The 20,788-nt window shown below is 42.5% G+C and overlaps 1 protein-coding gene across 1 annotated transcript in view; it reads left to right on the top strand.

Annotated features, from left to right (window-relative positions):
* The first annotated feature begins 586 nt into the window (after nt 1-586).
* The window catches only part of ddx31 (DEAD (Asp-Glu-Ala-Asp) box polypeptide 31), a 34,754-nt gene continuing 14,552 nt past the window's right edge, over nt 587-20,788 (top strand). The window contains exons 1-8 of the mRNA XM_061980033.2: nt 587-668; nt 12,794-12,859; nt 18,420-18,542; nt 18,599-18,681; nt 18,744-18,819; nt 18,886-18,929; nt 18,988-19,058; nt 19,124-19,233. Of these exons, the coding sequence (XP_061836017.2) occupies nt 12,794-12,859; nt 18,420-18,542; nt 18,599-18,681; nt 18,744-18,819; nt 18,886-18,929; nt 18,988-19,058; nt 19,124-19,233 (573 nt within the window). The 5' untranslated portion in view covers nt 587-668. The remainder of the gene's footprint in view (nt 669-12,793; nt 12,860-18,419; nt 18,543-18,598; nt 18,682-18,743; nt 18,820-18,885; nt 18,930-18,987; nt 19,059-19,123; nt 19,234-20,788) is intronic.

Here is a 20,788-nt window from a genome sequence, read left to right as displayed (position 1 = left end):
ATGTTATTTTACACAATTTTTTTTCAAACAATTTGTGTACATTTCTGTTTATTTTTAAAAAAAATGTTGCACAAAAAATAACATGGAACCATTTTTGCACATTTTAATTTTGTTAAATTAGTTATTTTGCACAGAAAATATTGTTGCGCGATTTCTTTAAATGTCTGTTACAATTTTCTTAAAATTGTTATTTTGCAAAAAGGAATACGTTTGTTTGCAGGGTTAGGGTTAGGTTTTTTTTTTTAAATAATAAAATGTTGTTAATAAATAGCACGTGTTTCTATATAAACTGCATGATAATCCATTAAGAAATAAGCAAGTTATGAGATATTTGACCAAATGTGTTTTATCGTGAGATCTACTCATCTATGTTTATGATGCTAACTGACCAAGCTGCAGTATATTTAATATAATATTCAATTATTATATTATTTCATCCATATTTAATATATTTAATATTATTGTTGGCGGACAGTGAGTTCAAAGCGTAGAAAAGTAACGACTGTTGCTATGGAAACGACTAAAGCGTCCACTTGACACGGATGAAGCGGTGCACTGCCAAGTGAATCTACTGCGCATGTCCCCAAAAGCCGGGAAAGAGGCGTGCCAACAGTGACGTCACAGGAAGCGACTTCTTTCGCTGGTGTCGCCGGAACACGAGTTTCACGGTGAGTGTTTTCCTGACTTTTGCAAGTTTTTGAGGACTTTTTTTTTTATCGCCAACCTAAAAAACTTAACAGAAAATATGTTTGGGTGGTTTTCAATACCGTCAATTCGTTAAGTGACGGAAGAGGCTGCCGGCATGAAGCTACCTTTAGCATTAGCTGCTGTAACCAAAACACGCACCCACGTGTTGGCTGAGCGATGGTGTCCGAGTTTCAAAACTCGGACACCATCAAATGAACTCAGTCCGAGTTTCAAAACTCGGACTGAGTTCATTTGATCCCGACTCGCTTCAGAAATGTGACATCTGAAAGTCTGATCTGTGTTAGGCTTCAGCTCCATGCAAAAAGTGTCCGAGGCTTCTTAAGGCACTTGAACGCATCATCAGCATTATGTAAACATGCACGATGTTTTTCTATTTATTTTATTAACCTTTATTTATCAATTGCAACATTTACAAACATTTGAGAAATAATAATCAAAATAAGTACAAAAACAGTACAAAACAGCGCCAGGGGGTTGTAAACTCAACAAAGTAGCTAAAATAGAATGCAATATATATATATATGTATATATATATATATATATATATATATATATATATATATATATAAACAAAGTGCAAAGCCATAGGCTCACACAATTTCAGTAAATAATTTCAATCAATCAATCAATGTTTATTTATATAGCCCTAAATCACGAGTGTCTCAAAGGGCTGCACAACCACATCCCACATCAGGGCAAGGAAAAACTGGTGGATCTAACATAATGGTGTGAGAGTCCAGTCCATAGTGGATCTAACATAATAGTGAGAGAGTCCAGTCCATAGTGGATCTAACATAATAGTGAGAGTCCAGTCCATAGTGGATCTAACATAATAGTGTGAGAGTCAAGTCCATAGTGGATCTAACATAATAGTGAGAGTCCAGTCCATAGTGGATCTAACATAATAGTGAGAGTTCAGTCCATAGTGGATCTAACATAAGAGTAAGAGTCCAGTCCATAGTGGATCTAACATAATAGTGAGAGAGTCCAGTCCATAGTGGATCTAACATAATAGTAAGAGTCCAGTCCATAGTGGATCTAACATAATAGTGTGAGTCCAGTCCCTAGTGGATCTAACATAATAGTGAGAGTCCAGTCCATGGTGGATCTAACATAATAGTGTGAGAGTCCAGTCCATAGTGGATCTAACATAATAGTAAGAGTCCAGTCCATAGTGGATCTAACATAATAGTGTGAGAGTCCAGTCCATAGTGGATCTAACATAATAGTGAGAGTCCAGTCCATAGTGGATCTAACATAATAGTGTGAGAGTCCAGTCCATAGTGGATCTAACATAATAGTGTGAGAGTCCAGTCCATAGTGGATCTAACATAATAGTGTGAGAGTCCAGTCCATAGTGGATCTAACATAATAGTGTGAGAGTCCAGTCCATAGTGGATCTAACATAATAGTGTGAGAGTCCAGTCCATAGTGTATCTAACATAATAGTGAGAGTCCAGTCCATAGTGGATCTAACATAATAGTGAGAGTCCAGTCCATAGTGGATCTAACATAATAGTGTGAGGGTCCAGTCCATAGTGGATCTAACATAATAGTGTTGAGAGTCCAGTCCATAGTGGATCTAACATAATAGTGTGAGAGTCCAGTCCATAGTGGCTCTAACATAATAGTGTGAGAGTCCAGTCCATAGTGGATCTAACATAATAGTGTGAGAGTCCAGTTCATAGTGGATCTAACATAATAGTGTGAGAGTCCAGTTCATAGTGGATCTAACATAATAGTGTGAGAGTCCAGTCCATAGTGGATCTAACATAATAGTGTGAGAGTCCAGTCCATAGTGGATCTAACATAATAGTGTGAGAGTCCAGTCCATAGTGGATCTAACATAATAGTGTGAGAGTCCAGTCCATAGTGGATCTAACATAATAGTGTGAGAGTCCAGTCCATAGTGGATCTAACATAATAGTGTGAGAGTCCAGTCCATAGTGGATCTAACATACTAGTGTGAGAGTCCAGTCCATAGTGGATCTAACATAATAGTGTGAGAGTCCAGTCCATAGTGGATCTAGCATGATAGTGAGAGTCCAGTCCATAGTGGATCTAACATAATAGTGAGAGTTCAGTCCATAGTGGATCTAACATAATAGTGAGAGTCCAGTCCATAGTGGATCTAACATAATAGTGAGAGTCCAGTCCATAGTGGATCTAACATAATAGTGAGAGTCCAGTCCATAGTGGATCTAACATAATAGTGAGAGTCCAGTTCATAGTGGATCTAACATAATAGTGAGAGTCCAGTCCATAGTGGATCTAACATAATAGTGAGAGTCCAGTCCATAGTGGATCTAACATAATAGTGAGAGTCCAGTCCATAGTGGATCTAACATAATAGTGAGAGTCCAGTTCATAGTGGATCTAACATAATAGTGTGAGAGTCCAGTCCATAGTGGATCTCACATAATATTGTGAGAGTCTAGTCCATAGTGGATCTAACATAATAGTGAGAGTCCAGTCCATAGTGGATCTAACATAATAGTGTGCGAGTCCAGTCCATAGTGGATCTAACATACTAGTGAGAGTCCAGTCCATAGTGGATCTAACATAATAGTGTGAGAGTCCAGTCCATAGTGGATCTAACATGATAGTGTGAGAGTCCAGTCCATAGTGGATCTCACATAATATTGTGAGAGTCTAGTCCATAGTGGATCTAACATAATAGTGAGAGTCCAGTCCATAGTGGATCTAACATAATAGTGTGCGAGTCCAGTCCATAGTGGATCTAACATACTAGTGTGAGAGTCCAGTCCATAGTGGATCTAACATAATAGTGTGAGAGTCCAGTCCATAGTGGATCTAACATGATAGTGAGAGTCCAGTCCATAGTGGATCTAACATAATAGTGAGAGTCCAGTCCATAGTGGATCTAACATAATAGTGTGAGAGTCCAGTCCATAGTGGATCTAACATGATAGTGAGAGTCCAGTCCATAGTGGATCTAACATAATAGTGAGAGTTCAGTCCATAGTGGATCTAACATAATAGTGAGAGTCCAGTCCATAGTGGATCTAACATAATAGTGTGAGAGTCCAGTCCATAGTGGATCTAGCATGATAGTGAGAGTCCAGTCCATAGTGGATCTAACATAATAGTGTGAGAGTCCAGTTCATAGTGGATCTAACATAATAGTGAGAGTCCAGTCCATAGTGGATCTAACATAATAGTGTGAGAGTCCAGTCCATAGTGGATCTAACATGATAGTGAGAGTCCAGTCCATAGTGGATCTAACATAATAGTGAGAGTTCAGTCCATAGTGGATCTAACATAATAGTGAGAGTCCAGTCCATAGTGGATCTAACATAATAGTGAGAGTCCAGTCCATAGTGGATCTAACATAATAGTGTGAAAGTCCAGTCCATAGTGGATCTAACATAATAGTGTGAGAGTCCAGTCCATAGTGGATCTAACATAATAGTGAGAGTCCAGTCCATAGTGGATCTAACATAATAGTGTGAGAGTCCAGTCCATAGTGGATCTAACATAATAGTGTGAGAGTCCAGTCCATAGTGGATCTAACATAATAGTGAGAGAGTCCAGTCCATAGTGGATCTAACATAATAGTGAGAGTCCAGTCCATAGTGGATCTAACATAATAGTGTGAGAGTCCAGTCCATAGTGGATCTAACATAATAGTGAGAGTCCAGTACATAGTGGATCTAACATAATAGTGAGAGTCCAGTCCATAGTGGATCTAACATAATAGTGTGAGAGTCCAGTCCATAGTGGATCTAACATAATAGTGTGAGAGTCCAGTCCATAGTGGATCTAACATACTAGTGTGAGAGTCCAGTCCATAGTGGATCTAACATAATAGTGTGAGAGTCCAGTCCATAGTGGATCTAACATGATAGTGAGAGTCCAGTCCATAGTGGATCTAACATAATAGTGAGAGTTCAGTCCATAGTGGATCTAACATAATAGTGAGAGTCCAGTCCATAGTGGATCTAACATAATAGTGAGAGTCCAGTCCATAGTGGATCTAACATAATAGTGAGAGTCCAGTCCATAGTGGATCTAACATAATAGTGAGAGTCCAGTTCATAGTGGATCTAACATAATAGTGAGAGTCCAGTCCATAGTGGATCTAACATAATAGTGAGAGTCCAGTCCATAGTGGATCTAACATAATAGTGAGAGTCCAGTCCATAGTGGATCTAACATAATAGTGAGAGTCCAGTTCATAGTGGATCTAACATAATAGTGTGAGAGTCCAGTCCATAGTGGATCTCACATAATATTGTGAGAGTCTAGTCCATAGTGGATCTAACATAATAGTGAGAGTCCAGTCCATAGTGGATCTAACATAATAGTGTGCGAGTCCAGTCCATAGTGGATCTAACATACTAGTGAGAGTCCAGTCCATAGTGGATCTAACATAATAGTGTGAGAGTCCAGTCCATAGTGGATCTAACATGATAGTGTGAGAGTCCAGTCCATAGTGGATCTCACATAATATTGTGAGAGTCTAGTCCATAGTGGATCTAACATAATAGTGAGAGTCCAGTCCATAGTGGATCTAACATAATAGTGTGCGAGTCCAGTCCATAGTGGATCTAACATACTAGTGTGAGAGTCCAGTCCATAGTGGATCTAACATAATAGTGTGAGAGTCCAGTCCATAGTGGATCTAACATGATAGTGAGAGTCCAGTCCATAGTGGATCTAACATAATAGTGAGAGTCCAGTCCATAGTGGATCTAACATAATAGTGTGAGAGTCCAGTCCATAGTGGATCTAACATGATAGTGAGAGTCCAGTCCATAGTGGATCTAACATAATAGTGAGAGTTCAGTCCATAGTGGATCTAACATAATAGTGAGAGTCCAGTCCATAGTGGATCTAACATAATAGTGTGAGAGTCCAGTCCATAGTGGATCTAGCATGATAGTGAGAGTCCAGTCCATAGTGGATCTAACATAATAGTGTGAGAGTCCAGTTCATAGTGGATCTAACATAATAGTGAGAGTCCAGTCCATAGTGGATCTAACATAATAGTGTGAGAGTCCAGTCCATAGTGGATCTAACATGATAGTGAGAGTCCAGTCCATAGTGGATCTAACATAATAGTGAGAGTTCAGTCCATAGTGGATCTAACATAATAGTGAGAGTCCAGTCCATAGTGGATCTAACATAATAGTGAGAGTCCAGTCCATAGTGGATCTAACATAATAGTGTGAAAGTCCAGTCCATAGTGGATCTAACATAATAGTGTGAGAGTCCAGTCCATAGTGGATCTAACATAATAGTGAGAGTCCAGTCCATAGTGGATCTAACATAATAGTGTGAGAGTCCAGTCCATAGTGGATCTAACATAATAGTGTGAGAGTCCAGTCCATAGTGGATCTAACATAATAGTGAGAGAGTCCAGTCCATAGTGGATCTAACATAATAGTGAGAGTCCAGTCCATAGTGGATCTAACATAATAGTGTGAGAGTCCAGTCCATAGTGGATCTAACATAATAGTGAGAGTCCAGTACATAGTGGATCTAACATAATAGTGAGAGTCCAGTCCATAGTGGATCTAACATAATAGTGTGAGAGTCCAGTCCATAGTGGATCTAACATAATAGTGTGAGAGTCCAGTCCATAGTGGATCTAACATACTAGTGTGAGAGTCCAGTCCATAGTGGATCTAACATAATAGTGTGAGAGTCCAGTCCATAGTGGATCTAACATGCTAGTGAGAGTCCAGTCCATAGTGGATCTAACATAATAGTGAGAGTTCAGTCCATAGTGGATCTAACATAATAGTGAGAGTCCAGTCCATAGTGGATCTAACATAATAGTGAGAGTCCAGTCCATAGTGGATCTAACATAATAGTGAGAGTCCAGTCCATAGTGGATCTAACATAATAGTGAGAGTCCAGTTCATAGTGGATCTAACATAATAGTGAGAGTCCAGTCCATAGTGGATCTAACATAATAGTGAGAGTCCAGTCCATAGTGGATCTAACATAATAGTGAGAGTCCAGTCCATAGTGGATCTAACATAATAGTGAGAGTCCAGTTCATAGTGGATCTAACATAATAGTGTGAGAGTCCAGTCCATAGTGGATCTCACATAATATTGTGAGAGTCTAGTCCATAGTGGATCTAACATAATAGTGAGAGTCCAGTCCATAGTGGATCTAACATAATAGTGTGCGAGTCCAGTCCATAGTGGATCTAACATACTAGTGAGAGTCCAGTCCATAGTGGATCTAACATAATAGTGTGAGAGTCCAGTCCATAGTGGATCTAACATGATAGTGTGAGAGTCCAGTCCATAGTGGATCTCACATAATATTGTGAGAGTCTAGTCCATAGTGGATCTAACATAATAGTGAGAGTCCAGTCCATAGTGGATCTAACATAATAGTGTGCGAGTCCAGTCCATAGTGGATCTAACATACTAGTGTGAGAGTCCAGTCCATAGTGGATCTAACATAATAGTGTGAGAGTCCAGTCCATAGTGGATCTAACATGATAGTGAGAGTCCAGTCCATAGTGGATCTAACATAATAGTGAGAGTCCAGTCCATAGTGGATCTAACATAATAGTGTGAGAGTCCAGTCCATAGTGGATCTAACATGATAGTGAGAGTCCAGTCCATAGTGGATCTAACATAATAGTGAGAGTTCAGTCCATAGTGGATCTAACATAATAGTGAGAGTCCAGTCCATAGTGGATCTAACATAATAGTGTGAGAGTCCAGTCCATAGTGGATCTAGCATGATAGTGAGAGTCCAGTCCATAGTGGATCTAACATAATAGTGTGAGAGTCCAGTTCATAGTGGATCTAACATAATAGTGAGAGTCCAGTCCATAGTGGATCTAACATAATAGTGTGAGAGTCCAGTCCATAGTGGATCTAACATGATAGTGAGAGTCCAGTCCATAGTGGATCTAACATAATAGTGAGAGTTCAGTCCATAGTGGATCTAACATAATAGTGAGAGTCCAGTCCATAGTGGATCTAACATAATAGTGAGAGTCCAGTCCATAGTGGATCTAACATAATAGTGTGAAAGTCCAGTCCATAGTGGATCTAACATAATAGTGTGAGAGTCCAGTCCATAGTGGATCTAACATAATAGTGAGAGTCCAGTCCATAGTGGATCTAACATAATAGTGTGAGAGTCCAGTCCATAGTGGATCTAACATAATAGTGTGAGAGTCCAGTCCATAGTGGATCTAACATAATAGTGAGAGAGTCCAGTCCATAGTGGATCTAACATAATAGTGAGAGTCCAGTCCATAGTGGATCTAACATAATAGTGTGAGAGTCCAGTCCATAGTGGATCTAACATAATAGTGAGAGTCCAGTACATAGTGGATCTAACATAATAGTGAGAGTCCAGTCCATAGTGGATCTAACATAATAGTGTGAGAGTCCAGTCCATAGTGGATCTAACATAATAGTGTGAGAGTCCAGTCCACAGTGGATCTAACATAATAGTGTGAGAGTCCAGTCCATAGTGGATCTAACATAATAGTGTGAGAGTCCAGTCCATAGTGGATCTAACATAATAGTGTGAGAGTCCAGTCCATAGTGGATCTAACATAATAGTGAGAGTCCAGTCCATAGTGGATCTAACATAATAGTGAGAGTCCAGTCCATAGTGGATCTAACATAATAGTGAGAGTCCAGTCCATAGTGGATCAAACATAATAATGTGAGAGTCCAGTCCATAGTGGATCGAACATAATAGTGTGAGAGTCCAGTCCATAGTGGATCTAACATAATCGTGTGAGAGTCCAGTCCATAGTGGATCTAACATAATAGTGAGAGTCCAGTCCATAGTGGATCTAACATAATAGTGAGAGTCCAGTCCATAGTGGATCTAACATAATAGTGAGAGTCCAGTCCATAGTGGATCTAACATAATAGTGAGAGTCCAGTCCATAGTGGATCTAACATAATAGTGTGAGAGTCCAGTCCATAGTGGATCTAACATAATAGTGTGAGAGTCCAGTCCATAGTGGATCTAACATAATAGTGTGAGAGTCCAGTCCATAGTGGATCTAACATAATAGTGTGAGAGTCCAGTCCATAGTGGATCTAACATAATAGTGAGAGTCCAGTACATAGTGGATCTAACATAATAGTGAGAGTCCAGTCCATAGTGGATCTAACATAATAGTGTGAGAGTCCAGTCCATAGTGGATCTAACATAATAGTGTGAGAGTCCAGTCCACAGTGGATCTAACATAATAGTGTGAGAGTCCAGTCCATAGTGGATCTAACATAATAGTGTGAGAGTCCAGTCCATAGTGGATCTAACATAATAGTGTGAGAGTCCAGTCCATAGTGGATCTAACATAATAGTGAGAGTCCAGTCCATAGTGGATCTAACATAATAGTGAGAGTCCAGTCCATAGTGGATCTAACATAATAGTGAGAGTCCAGTCCATAGTGGATCAAACATAATAATGTGAGAGTCCAGTCCATAGTGGATCGAACATAATAGTGTGAGAGTCCAGTCCATAGTGGATCTAACATAATCGTGTGAGAGTCCAGTCCATAGTGGATCTAACATAATAGTGAGAGTCCAGTCCATAGTGGATCTAACATAATAGTGAGAGTCCAGTCCATAGTGGATCTAACATAATAGTGAGAGTCCAGTCCATAGTGGATCTAACATAATAGTGAGAGTCCAGTCCATAGTGGATCTAACATAATAGTGTGAGAGTCCAGTCCATAGTGGATCTAACATAATAGTGTGAGAGTCCAGTCCATAGTGGATCTAACATAATAGTGTGAGAGTCCAGTCCATAGTGGATCTAACATAATAGTGTGAGAGTCCAGTCCATAGTGGATCTAACATAATAGTGTGAGAGTCCAGTCCATAGTGGATCTCACATAATATTGTGAGAGTCTAGTCCATAGTGGATCTAACATAATAGTGAGAGTCCAGTCCATAGTGGATCTAACATAATAGTGTGCGAGTCCAGTCCATAGTGGATCTAACATACTAGTGAGAGTCCAGTCCATAGTGGATCTAACATAATAGTGTGAGAGTCCAGTCCATAGTGGATCTAACATGATAGTGTGAGAGTCCAGTCCATAGTGGATCTCACATAATATTGTGAGAGTCTAGTCCATAGTGGATCTAACATAATAGTGAGAGTCCAGTCCATAGTGGATCTAACATAATAGTGTGCGAGTCCAGTCCATAGTGGATCTAACATACTAGTGTGAGAGTCCAGTCCATAGTGGATCTAACATAATAGTGTGAGAGTCCAGTCCATAGTGGATCTAACATGATAGTGAGAGTCCAGTCCATAGTGGATCTAACATAATAGTGAGAGTCCAGTCCATAGTGGATCTAACATAATAGTGTGAGAGTCCAGTCCATAGTGGATCTAACATGATAGTGAGAGTCCAGTCCATAGTGGATCTAACATAATAGTGAGAGTTCAGTCCATAGTGGATCTAACATAATAGTGAGAGTCCAGTCCATAGTGGATCTAACATAATAGTGTGAGAGTCCAGTCCATAGTGGATCTAGCATGATAGTGAGAGTCCAGTCCATAGTGGATCTAACATAATAGTGTGAGAGTCCAGTTCATAGTGGATCTAACATAATAGTGAGAGTCCAGTCCATAGTGGATCTAACATAATAGTGTGAGAGTCCAGTCCATAGTGGATCTAACATGATAGTGAGAGTCCAGTCCATAGTGGATCTAACATAATAGTGAGAGTTCAGTCCATAGTGGATCTAACATAATAGTGAGAGTCCAGTCCATAGTGGATCTAACATAATAGTGAGAGTCCAGTCCATAGTGGATCTAACATAATAGTGTGAAAGTCCAGTCCATAGTGGATCTAACATAATAGTGTGAGAGTCCAGTCCATAGTGGATCTAACATAATAGTGAGAGTCCAGTCCATAGTGGATCTAACATAATAGTGTGAGAGTCCAGTCCATAGTGGATCTAACATAATAGTGTGAGAGTCCAGTCCATAGTGGATCTAACATAATAGTGAGAGAGTCCAGTCCATAGTGGATCTAACATAATAGTGAGAGTCCAGTCCATAGTGGATCTAACATAATAGTGTGAGAGTCCAGTCCATAGTGGATCTAACATAATAGTGAGAGTCCAGTACATAGTGGATCTAACATAATAGTGAGAGTCCAGTCCATAGTGGATCTAACATAATAGTGTGAGAGTCCAGTCCATAGTGGATCTAACATAATAGTGTGAGAGTCCAGTCCACAGTGGATCTAACATAATAGTGTGAGAGTCCAGTCCATAGTGGATCTAACATAATAGTGTGAGAGTCCAGTCCATAGTGGATCTAACATAATAGTGTGAGAGTCCAGTCCATAGTGGATCTAACATAATAGTGAGAGTCCAGTCCATAGTGGATCTAACATAATAGTGAGAGTCCAGTCCATAGTGGATCTAACATAATAGTGAGAGTCCAGTCCATAGTGGATCAAACATAATAATGTGAGAGTCCAGTCCATAGTGGATCGAACATAATAGTGTGAGAGTCCAGTCCATAGTGGATCTAACATAATCGTGTGAGAGTCCAGTCCATAGTGGATCTAACATAATAGTGAGAGTCCAGTCCATAGTGGATCTAACATAATAGTGAGAGTCCAGTCCATAGTGGATCTAACATAATAGTGAGAGTCCAGTCCATAGTGGATCTAACATAATAGTGAGAGTCCAGTCCATAGTGGATCTAACATAATAGTGTGAGAGTCCAGTCCATAGTGGATCTAACATAATAGTGTGAGAGTCCAGTCCATAGTGGATCTAACATAATAGTGTGAGAGTCCAGTCCATAGTGGATCTAACATAATAGTGTGAGAGTCCAGTCCATAGTGGATCTAACATAATAGTGAGAGTCCAGTACATAGTGGATCTAACATAATAGTGAGAGTCCAGTCCATAGTGGATCTAACATAATAGTGTGAGAGTCCAGTCCATAGTGGATCTAACATAATAGTGTGAGAGTCCAGTCCACAGTGGATCTAACATAATAGTGTGAGAGTCCAGTCCATAGTGGATCTAACATAATAGTGTGAGAGTCCAGTCCATAGTGGATCTAACATAATAGTGTGAGAGTCCAGTCCATAGTGGATCTAACATAATAGTGAGAGTCCAGTCCATAGTGGATCTAACATAATAGTGAGAGTCCAGTCCATAGTGGATCTAACATAATAGTGAGAGTCCAGTCCATAGTGGATCAAACATAATAATGTGAGAGTCCAGTCCATAGTGGATCGAACATAATAGTGTGAGAGTCCAGTCCATAGTGGATCTAACATAATCGTGTGAGAGTCCAGTCCATAGTGGATCTAACATAATAGTGAGAGTCCAGTCCATAGTGGATCTAACATAATAGTGAGAGTCCAGTCCATAGTGGATCTAACATAATAGTGAGAGTCCAGTCCATAGTGGATCTAACATAATAGTGAGAGTCCAGTCCATAGTGGATCTAACATAATAGTGTGAGAGTCCAGTCCATAGTGGATCTAACATAATAGTGTGAGAGTCCAGTCCATAGTGGATCTAACATAATAGTGTGAGAGTCCAGTCCATAGTGGATCTAACATAATAGTGTGAGAGTCCAGTCCATAGTGGATCTAACATAATAGTGTGAGAGTCCAGTCCATAGTGGATCTAACATAATAGTGTGAGAGTCCAGTCCATAGTGGATCTAACATAATAGTGAGAGTCCAGTCCATAGTGGATCTAACATAATAGTGAGAGTCCAGTCCATAGTGGATCTAACATAATAGTGTGAGAGTTCAACATGCATGTTACATAATGTGCAGGTAACATCAATGTCCTTCTTGTATCTAACCATCAGAGTCTTTACAGGGTAATCATTTTAAAAGATATCTCTTTGACTTTGTTGGTAAGTAAATATCTGTTCGGAAGAGATCAGGTTTTGACCCAGCAGATGTCACTCACAACATTATTCCAGAGCACAATTCCATAGGAGACAGACACACAATCATTTTGGAATAAGCTGCGGATTTTTCTGATGAAAGCAAAGTTCCCTTTGAGGAGTGTGAAGTGGATCATTCACAATTGTTACAACATGTGCGATGTTTGTGTGTGCCAGATGGATGACATCAGCATCAACATTGGCGGTCGATCACCTCCGTCGTCATTTCCCAAGAGGATCTCAGTGAGTACCCGTTAAAATCCGCTCCACCTCCCTGATACCCAAGTACATGTCAAATGAGCGCCATAACCACAACACCAGGGGGCATACTTGCCAACCCTCCCCAATTTTCCGGGAGACTCCCGAAATTCAGCGCCTCTCCCGAAAACCTCCCGGGACAAATATTCTCCCGAAAATCTCCCGATTTTCAGCCGGAGCTGGAGGCCACGCCCCCTCCAGCTCCATGCGGACCTGAGTGAGGACAGCCTTTTTTCACTACGGGAGGACAAGAACTAAATCATCCAGACTAGAGATATTATTATGTTTATCTTACCTAAAAATAAATATATTTATTAATAAAAAAAAATTAAAAAAAATAAATACATTTTTACTATATTTTGCTAAAAACATCAAAATTAATTGTATTTTTATTTTTATTTTTTCTGACTCCTTATTACATCCAGCCATAGAATTATACATTCAAATAAACATATTTGAAATAATTAATTTTAAATTATCATAATAATTCATTTAAAATGACCATATTTAATTATTAAAATAATTGCTTGTTTATCAACAACTTTAGCATTTTATTCATTACATTTTGAAGCTCTCAGAAGCCAAGTTATGTTATATTCCTTAATATTTATTTATGCAAGTTTGAAGTATCAATTATCCAAACACAGTTTTGTTTGCATATTTTCAGGATGTAGATATATATATACATATATATATATATATATATATGTATATATATATATATGTGTGTATATTAGAGATGCGCGGATAGGCAATTATTTCATCCGCAACCGCATCACAAAAGTCGTCAACCATCCGCATCCACCCGAACTAACATTTAATCAAAACCGCACCCGCCCGCCACCCGCCCGTTGTTATATATCTAATATAGACGATGCAAGGCATTAGTGAGGTTATAAAGCTTTTGCCTGTTAAAGAAAGGAGACTGATCCAATGCAGCAGAGACATGTGTGCCACGCTGTCACGGCCCAGACGCACACCAGTGCACAATCATCTGGGAGCCGCGCTGAGCGCACCTCCAAGCGCGTGGAGGTGCGATGTCCCTCGCACCCGCGGCGGCTCCACCCGGGCTCACGCCCGAGGCTTCAGCGCGCACCACGGCGGACATCCTACTCGTCGCGGCCTAGCCCTCGCGGCTCTCGCTGCCGGCGACGGCCGGGTATGGGCGCGACGCTCCAGCGCCATCCATTTTCAGGGCTAGTTGATTCGGCAGGTGGGTTGTTACACACTCCTTAGCGGGTTCCGACTTCCATGGCCACCGTCCTGCTGTCTATATCAACCAACACCTTTTCTGGGGTCTGATGAGCGTCGGCATCGGGTGCCTTAACCCGGCGTTCGGTTCATCCCGCAGCGCCAGTTCTGCTTACCAAAAGTGGCCCACTCGGCTCACCAGGGTGAGCCCCACCCCTTTCGTGAGCGCACTGCGCGCGGAGTGAGCCCTGTTACGAGCCCCCGGCCACGGGGGTGGCGGGCAGGTAAGCTGCTTACCTGCTGCGCGTGACGCCGGCCGCGGCGAAGGCGGACGAGGCGGGGTGTCGGTGCGGTGGGCGCGGTGGTGACCCTGGACGTGCGTCGGGCCCTTCTCGCGGATCACCTCAGCTACGGCTCCCGGTGGGGCCCTCTCGGGGGAAGGGGCCTCGGTCCCGGACCCCGGCGAGGCGTCCCTTCTCCGCTCCGTAAAAGTGTCCATCTCTTTTTCTTTTTCTTCTGTTGTGGCATATGCTGCAGGTGCCTGCTCGTTTTTCGTATGTGGGTAACAACATTTAACTATGTATATATATTTACCAATTGGTTTAACTGCCACCCGCCTGAATCTATTTAAAATCTAATTTTTATTTTTATTTCAACCGCCCGACCCGACCAGCGGATAAAATCTAATTTTTTTTTTTCAACCGCCCGACCCGACCCGTGGATAATCCGCGGGTCGGGCGGTTGTGTCCGCAAACCGCGCATCTCTAGTGTATATATATATATATATATGAAATACTTGACTTGGTGAATTCTAGCTGTCAATATACTCCTCCCCTCTTAACCACGCCCCCAACCACGCCCCGCCCCCCCCCCCGACCACGCCCCCACCCCCCCCACCTCCTGAAATCGGAGGTCTCAAGGTTGGCAAGTATGCCAGGGGGAGCTCCACTAACCACGTTAAACCCAGATTCCGAACTAACAAAGGTCTTAACTCATTCTCTTTCTATGCCACATCAATGTGGAATGCGCTCCCAACAGGTGTAAAAGAAAGGGCATCTCTATCCTCCTTCAAAACCGCAATAAAAGTACACCTCCAGGCAACTTCAACCCTAAACTAACACCCTCCCCGGATTGCTAATAATCAAATGTAAACAATCAAATGTAGATACTTTTCTTATGCCTTCTGATCTTTCTCTCTCTCTCTCTCTCTCTCTCTCTCTCTCTCTCTCTCTCTCTCTCTCTCTCTCTCTCTCTCTCTCTCTCTCTCTCTCTCTCTCTCTCTCTCTCTTTTAAAAAAAGCCTTTTTTGTAGATATATGTGTGCTAGTTCTAGCTATTAGGCTGTACTAGTTTTTATTTATTTTACTTGTTGGGGGCAGCTATTTTGTTTTATTTTTAAATGCTCTCTCTCTCTCTCTCTCTCTCTCTCTCTCTCTCTCTCTCTCTCCTTTTTAAAAAAGCCTTTTTTGTAGATATATGTGTGCTAGTTCTAGCTATTAGGCTGTTCTAGTTTTTATTTATTTTACTTGTTGGGGGCAGCTATTTTGTTTTATTTTTAAATGCTCTCTCTCTCTCTTCTTTTTAAAAAAGCCTTTTTTGTAGATATATGTGTACTAGTTCTAGCTATTAGGCTGTTCTAGTTTTTATTTATTTTACTTGTTGGGGGCAGCTATTTTGTTTTATTTTTAAATGCTCTCTCTCTCTCTCTCTCTCTCTCTCTCTCTCTCCCTCTCTTCTTTTTAAAAAAGCCTTTTTTGTAGATATATGTGTGCTAGTTCTAGCTATTAGGCTGTACTAGTTTTTATTTATTTTACTTGTTGGGGGCAGCTATTTTGTTTTATTTTTAAATGCTCTCTCTCTCTCTCTTTCTTGCTCTCTCTCTCACTCTCTCTCTCTCTCTCTCTCTCTCTCTCTTCTTTTTAAAAAAGCCTTTTTTGTAGATATATGTGTGCTAGTTCTAGCTATTAGGCTGTACTAGTTTTTATTTATTTTACTTGTTGGGGGCAGCTATTTTGTTTTATTTTTAAATGCTCTCTCTCTCTCTCTTTCTTGCTCTCTCTCTCACTCTCTCTCTCTCTCTCTCTCTCTCTCTCTCTCTCTCTCTCTCTCTCTCTCTCTCTCTCTCTCTCTCTCTCTCTGCCCACTACTTGCTGTCCACATCCTACCAAGTCAGACCTACACTGTTCCAATATCCATTTCTCTGTTCTCAATTGTTGATGACTGATGAAAACAACCAAACCTGATGATCTTGTGTGATGACTGTATTATTATTTTTTTTTTTAATAAATGTTTTTATTAAATTTGACAGGTATTACAATATACAATAGAACAGTAGTCACATTTTCCCCTTTTTTTCCCACCCACTTCCAAGAGCAACAACCCGACACATACCCCATACACACATACCCCCCCCCCCCAGGTCCTACATACAATAAGTTAAAGGTACAGTCACAAATGGAAAATAATTAGTACATCACTTTCTTATCAACATAGGCAGATAGTAAATATACACCCAGACTAAATATAAATAACAAACAAAAAGGAAGCTGCTTTATGAAAGGTGAACTTTTCATGTGTCCTGTAGCGTCTTTAATTTAGCTATGTAGTCAACCACACAGCCCCAAACAGAATCAAACTTCCCAGGTGCCCCCCTAAGATTGAACTTTATTTTCTCCAGATCTAAATACACCATAAGGTCTTTAAGCCATAAGGAGGCTTTGGGGCAGACTGGTGACTTCCACTCCAGCAAAATTCTCCTACGTGCTAATAAGGATGCAAAGGCGATACTATCCTTACATTTTCTCCTTATTTGGGGATCTGATACCGTCCCAAAAATAGCCATTTCTGCACATGGTGTCAGATTTAAATCCAATGCCTTAGCAAGGTGTTTGAAAATAGTTGTCCAATAATCCAGCAAATGGGGACAAGACCAAAACATGTGCGTCATGTTTGCAGGTGACATGTAACATCTGTTACAAGTATCCAAGATATTGGGGTATATTTTGGAGAGTTTGGAATTAGTAAAATAAATACGATGGACAATATTAAATTGTATTAAATTAAGCCTTGAACAGGATGTACTGTTATTAATTTGGGTTAAGGCAGAATCCCAATCTCCATCATCTATAGATCTGCCTAGCTCTTCTTCCCAAGTGATGACTGTATTATGATGATAGTATATATCTGTATCATGAATCAATTTAAGTGGACCCCAACTTAAACAAGTGTAGAAACTTATTGGGGTGTTACCATTTACCGTATTTTCCGCACCATAAGCCGCCCTGGGTTATAAGCCGCGCCTTCAATGAACGGCATATTTCAAAACTTTGTCCACCTATAAGCCGCCCCGTGTTATAAGCCGCATCTAACTGCGCTAAAGGAATGTCAAAAAAACAGTCAGATAGGTCAGTCAAACTTTAATAATATATTAAAAACCAGCGTGATGTGGGCGCATGGAGTCGTATATCAACATGGACGGAGCTGCGTGAAAAAAGCCACCCGGCCTCTTCGCGTAAACTTACCTTAACCACTCGCTCATCTTTTCTTCATCCATCCATCCCTTCGAGTTAGCTTTTATGATGACGCCGGCTGGAAAGGTCTCTTTTGGCAAGGTCTTCCTTTTGAATATCACCATGGGTGGAAGTTTCTGGCCATTAGCATGGCAAGCTAGAACCACAGTGAAGGATGACTTCTCATTCCCTGTGGTGCGAATATTCACCGTACGTGCTCCCGTTGTATCCACAGTGCGGTTCACAGGAATATCAGTTGCTGTGAAATAGTAATCCGTGTGCGGATGGAGAGATTGCGTCTTTTCATGAACCGGATCCCTGTCGTTTAGTAGGAGCCATTTTGTGGTCTTTACAGATGTAAACACACAAAGGAAATGAAACGTACGTAATATCTGCGCGCTTTTTCTTCTTCTACGCGGGCGGGTGGTTGCTTACAGTAGAAGAAGAAGCGCTTCCTGTTCTATGGGGGCGGGTGCTTACCTTGGCGGTTGCTTGCGTAGAAGAAGAAGCGCTTCCTGTTCTACCGGGAAAAAAGATGGCGGCTGTTTACCGAAGTTGCGAGATCGAAACTTTATGAAAATGAATCTTAATATTAATCCATATATAAAGCGCACCGGGTTATAAGCCGCACTGTCAGCTTTTGAGTAAATTTGTGGTTTTTAGGTGCGGCTAATAGTGCGGAAAATATGGTAGCGGTCAATTGTAGGGAATATGTACTTCACTGTGCATCCTACTAATAAAAGTCTCAATCAATCAATCAAACACTTGCTTCCTGTCCCCGCTCATTAGCATGATGACCTCCCGTTTACAACTCTTAATCCTGTTCTTTTTCCATGTGACGCCAAGAAAACTGCGGCGCGCAACCACGGCGCCAAGAGGAAGTTGACTTCCGCTGACGAGCAACGACGCGGCGGCAAGCGCGCCAGGCTGCAAGAGGCAAGGCACGAGGCAGAGGCCCCTCCTCCTCAGGTACGCAGCCTTCCCGCATCGTCGCCGTGTGGTCAGCTGACTGATCTTGTCTGCAGACCCACAGGAAATTGGACGCGAGGACCGGCATTAAGACCTCGTCTCTATTCAAACACAACCCGGACATCCCTCGGATCGACAGGTGCGGCTCGCCGCCTCATTGGCTGCGCGGTGATGACATCATGTTTTTCTTCCTGACCACAGAGCAGACGTGTCGCAGTTAACGGAGAAGATCTTTACTTCGGACTCCTTCTCGGACTTGAACCTGCACCCCCACTTGGTAACACACACACACACTCGTCCGTGTGCATGGTGGGTGGCGTCATTCCTCGCTTTCACCCACCAGGTGGCGACGCTGAACAAAGTCCTGAACGTCTCCACGCTGACCAGGTAAGGTTGGGAGCACATAATGTGGTGATGCGGTCACGCAGCGTTTGGCCTTCTTCAGCGTTCAGAAGCAGACCATTCCCGCTCTCCTGTCGGGGCGAGACGCCGTGGTTCGCTCTCAGACCGGCTCAGGTGAGACGGCCGCTCCCGGGTGGCGCGGCGTACGTGATTGTTGACGTGCGTGTGGCGTCCTGCAGGTAAGACGCTGTCCTTCGCCGTCCCGCTCGTCCAGTCGCTGCAGGCGCTGGAACAGAAGGTGTGCCGCTCGGACGGTCCGCTGGCCGTGGTCATCGTGCCCACCAGAGAGGTTCGTTACTTTAATAAGTGGCGCGAGCACGCTTGCAGGTGCGCTCAGCACGGCTCCCAGATGATTGCGCACTGGTATGCGTCTGGGCCGTGACAGCGTGGCACGCATTGAATGTCTCTGCTGCATTGGATCAGTCTCCTTTCTTTAACAGGCAAAAGCTTTATAACCTCACTAATGCCTTGCATCGTCTATATTAGATATGTAACAACGGGCGGGTGCGGTTTTGATTAAATGTTAGTTCGGGTGGATGGCGGATGGTTGACGACTTTTGTGATGCGGTTGCGGATTAAATAATTGCCTATCCACTAGAGATGCGCGGTTTGCGGGCACAACCGCGGAGTCCGCGGATTTTCCGCGGATCGGGCAGATGAAATTTAAAAAAATTAGATTTTAAATAGATTCAGGCGGGTGGCAGTTAAACCAATTGGTAAATATATATACATAGTTAAATGTTGCTACCCACATACGAAAAACGAGCAGGCACCTGCAGCATATGCCACAACAGAAGAAAAAAAAAAGAGATGGACACTTTTACGGAGCGGAGAAGTGACGCCTCGCCGGGGTCCGGGACCGAGGCCCCTTCCCCCGAGAGGGCCCCACCTGGAGCCGTAGCTGAGGCGATCCGCGAGAAGGGCCCGACGCACGTCCAGGGTCACCACCGCGCCCACCGCACCGACACCCCGCCTCGTCCGCCTTCGCCGCGGCCGGCGTCACGCGCAGCAGGTAAGCAGCTTACCTGCCCGCCACCCCCGTGGCCGGGGGCTCGTAACAGGGGTCACTCCGCGCGCTCCGCCCGCACAGCTTACCTGCCCGCCACCCCTGTTGCCGGGGTCGCGTAACAGGGGTCACTCCGCGCGCAGTGCGCTCACGAAAGGGGTGGGGCTCACCCTGGTTGATATAGAGAGCAGCTAGGACGGTGGCCATGGAAGTTGGAACCCGCTAAGGAGTGTGTAACAACCCACCTGCCGAATCAACTAGCCCTGAAAATGGATGGCGCTGGAGCGTCGGGCCCATATACCCGGCCGTCGCCGGCCGCGAGACGCGCTTGGAGGTGCGCTCAGCGCGGCTCCCATATGATTGCGCACTGGTGTGCGTCTGGGTCGTGACAGCGTGGCACGCGAATGTCTGTGCTGCATTGGATCAGTCTCCTTTCTTTAACAGGCAAAAGCTTTATAACCTCACTAATGCCTTGCATCGTCTATATTAGATATATAACAACGGGCGGATGGCGGGCGGATGCGGTTCTGATCAAATGTTAGATCGGGTGGATTGCGGATGGTTGACGACTTTCTGATGCGGTTGCGGATGAAATAATTGCCTATCCGCGCATCTCTACTATCCGCGCATCTCTAAAAAGCACTTTACATTGAGCAAACAACCTCAAAGTGCTACAGTGCATTTAAAAATAAAACAAAACAACAACGCTAGAACCACAAATAGCTGCCCCCAACAAGTAAAATAAATAAAAACTAGAACAGCCTAATAGCTAGAACTAGCACACATATACAGTATCTACAAAAAAGGCTTTTTTTAAAAGAAGGGTTTTTAATAGAGA

The sequence above is a fragment of the Nerophis lumbriciformis genome, linkage group LG20, assembly GCF_033978685.3.
Source record: "Nerophis lumbriciformis linkage group LG20, RoL_Nlum_v2.1, whole genome shotgun sequence".
NCBI classification, from domain to species: Eukaryota; Metazoa; Chordata; class Actinopteri; order Syngnathiformes; family Syngnathidae; genus Nerophis; species Nerophis lumbriciformis.
Note: the sequence above shows the minus strand (reverse complement) of the source record. Positions and strands in the feature narration are given on the sequence as shown.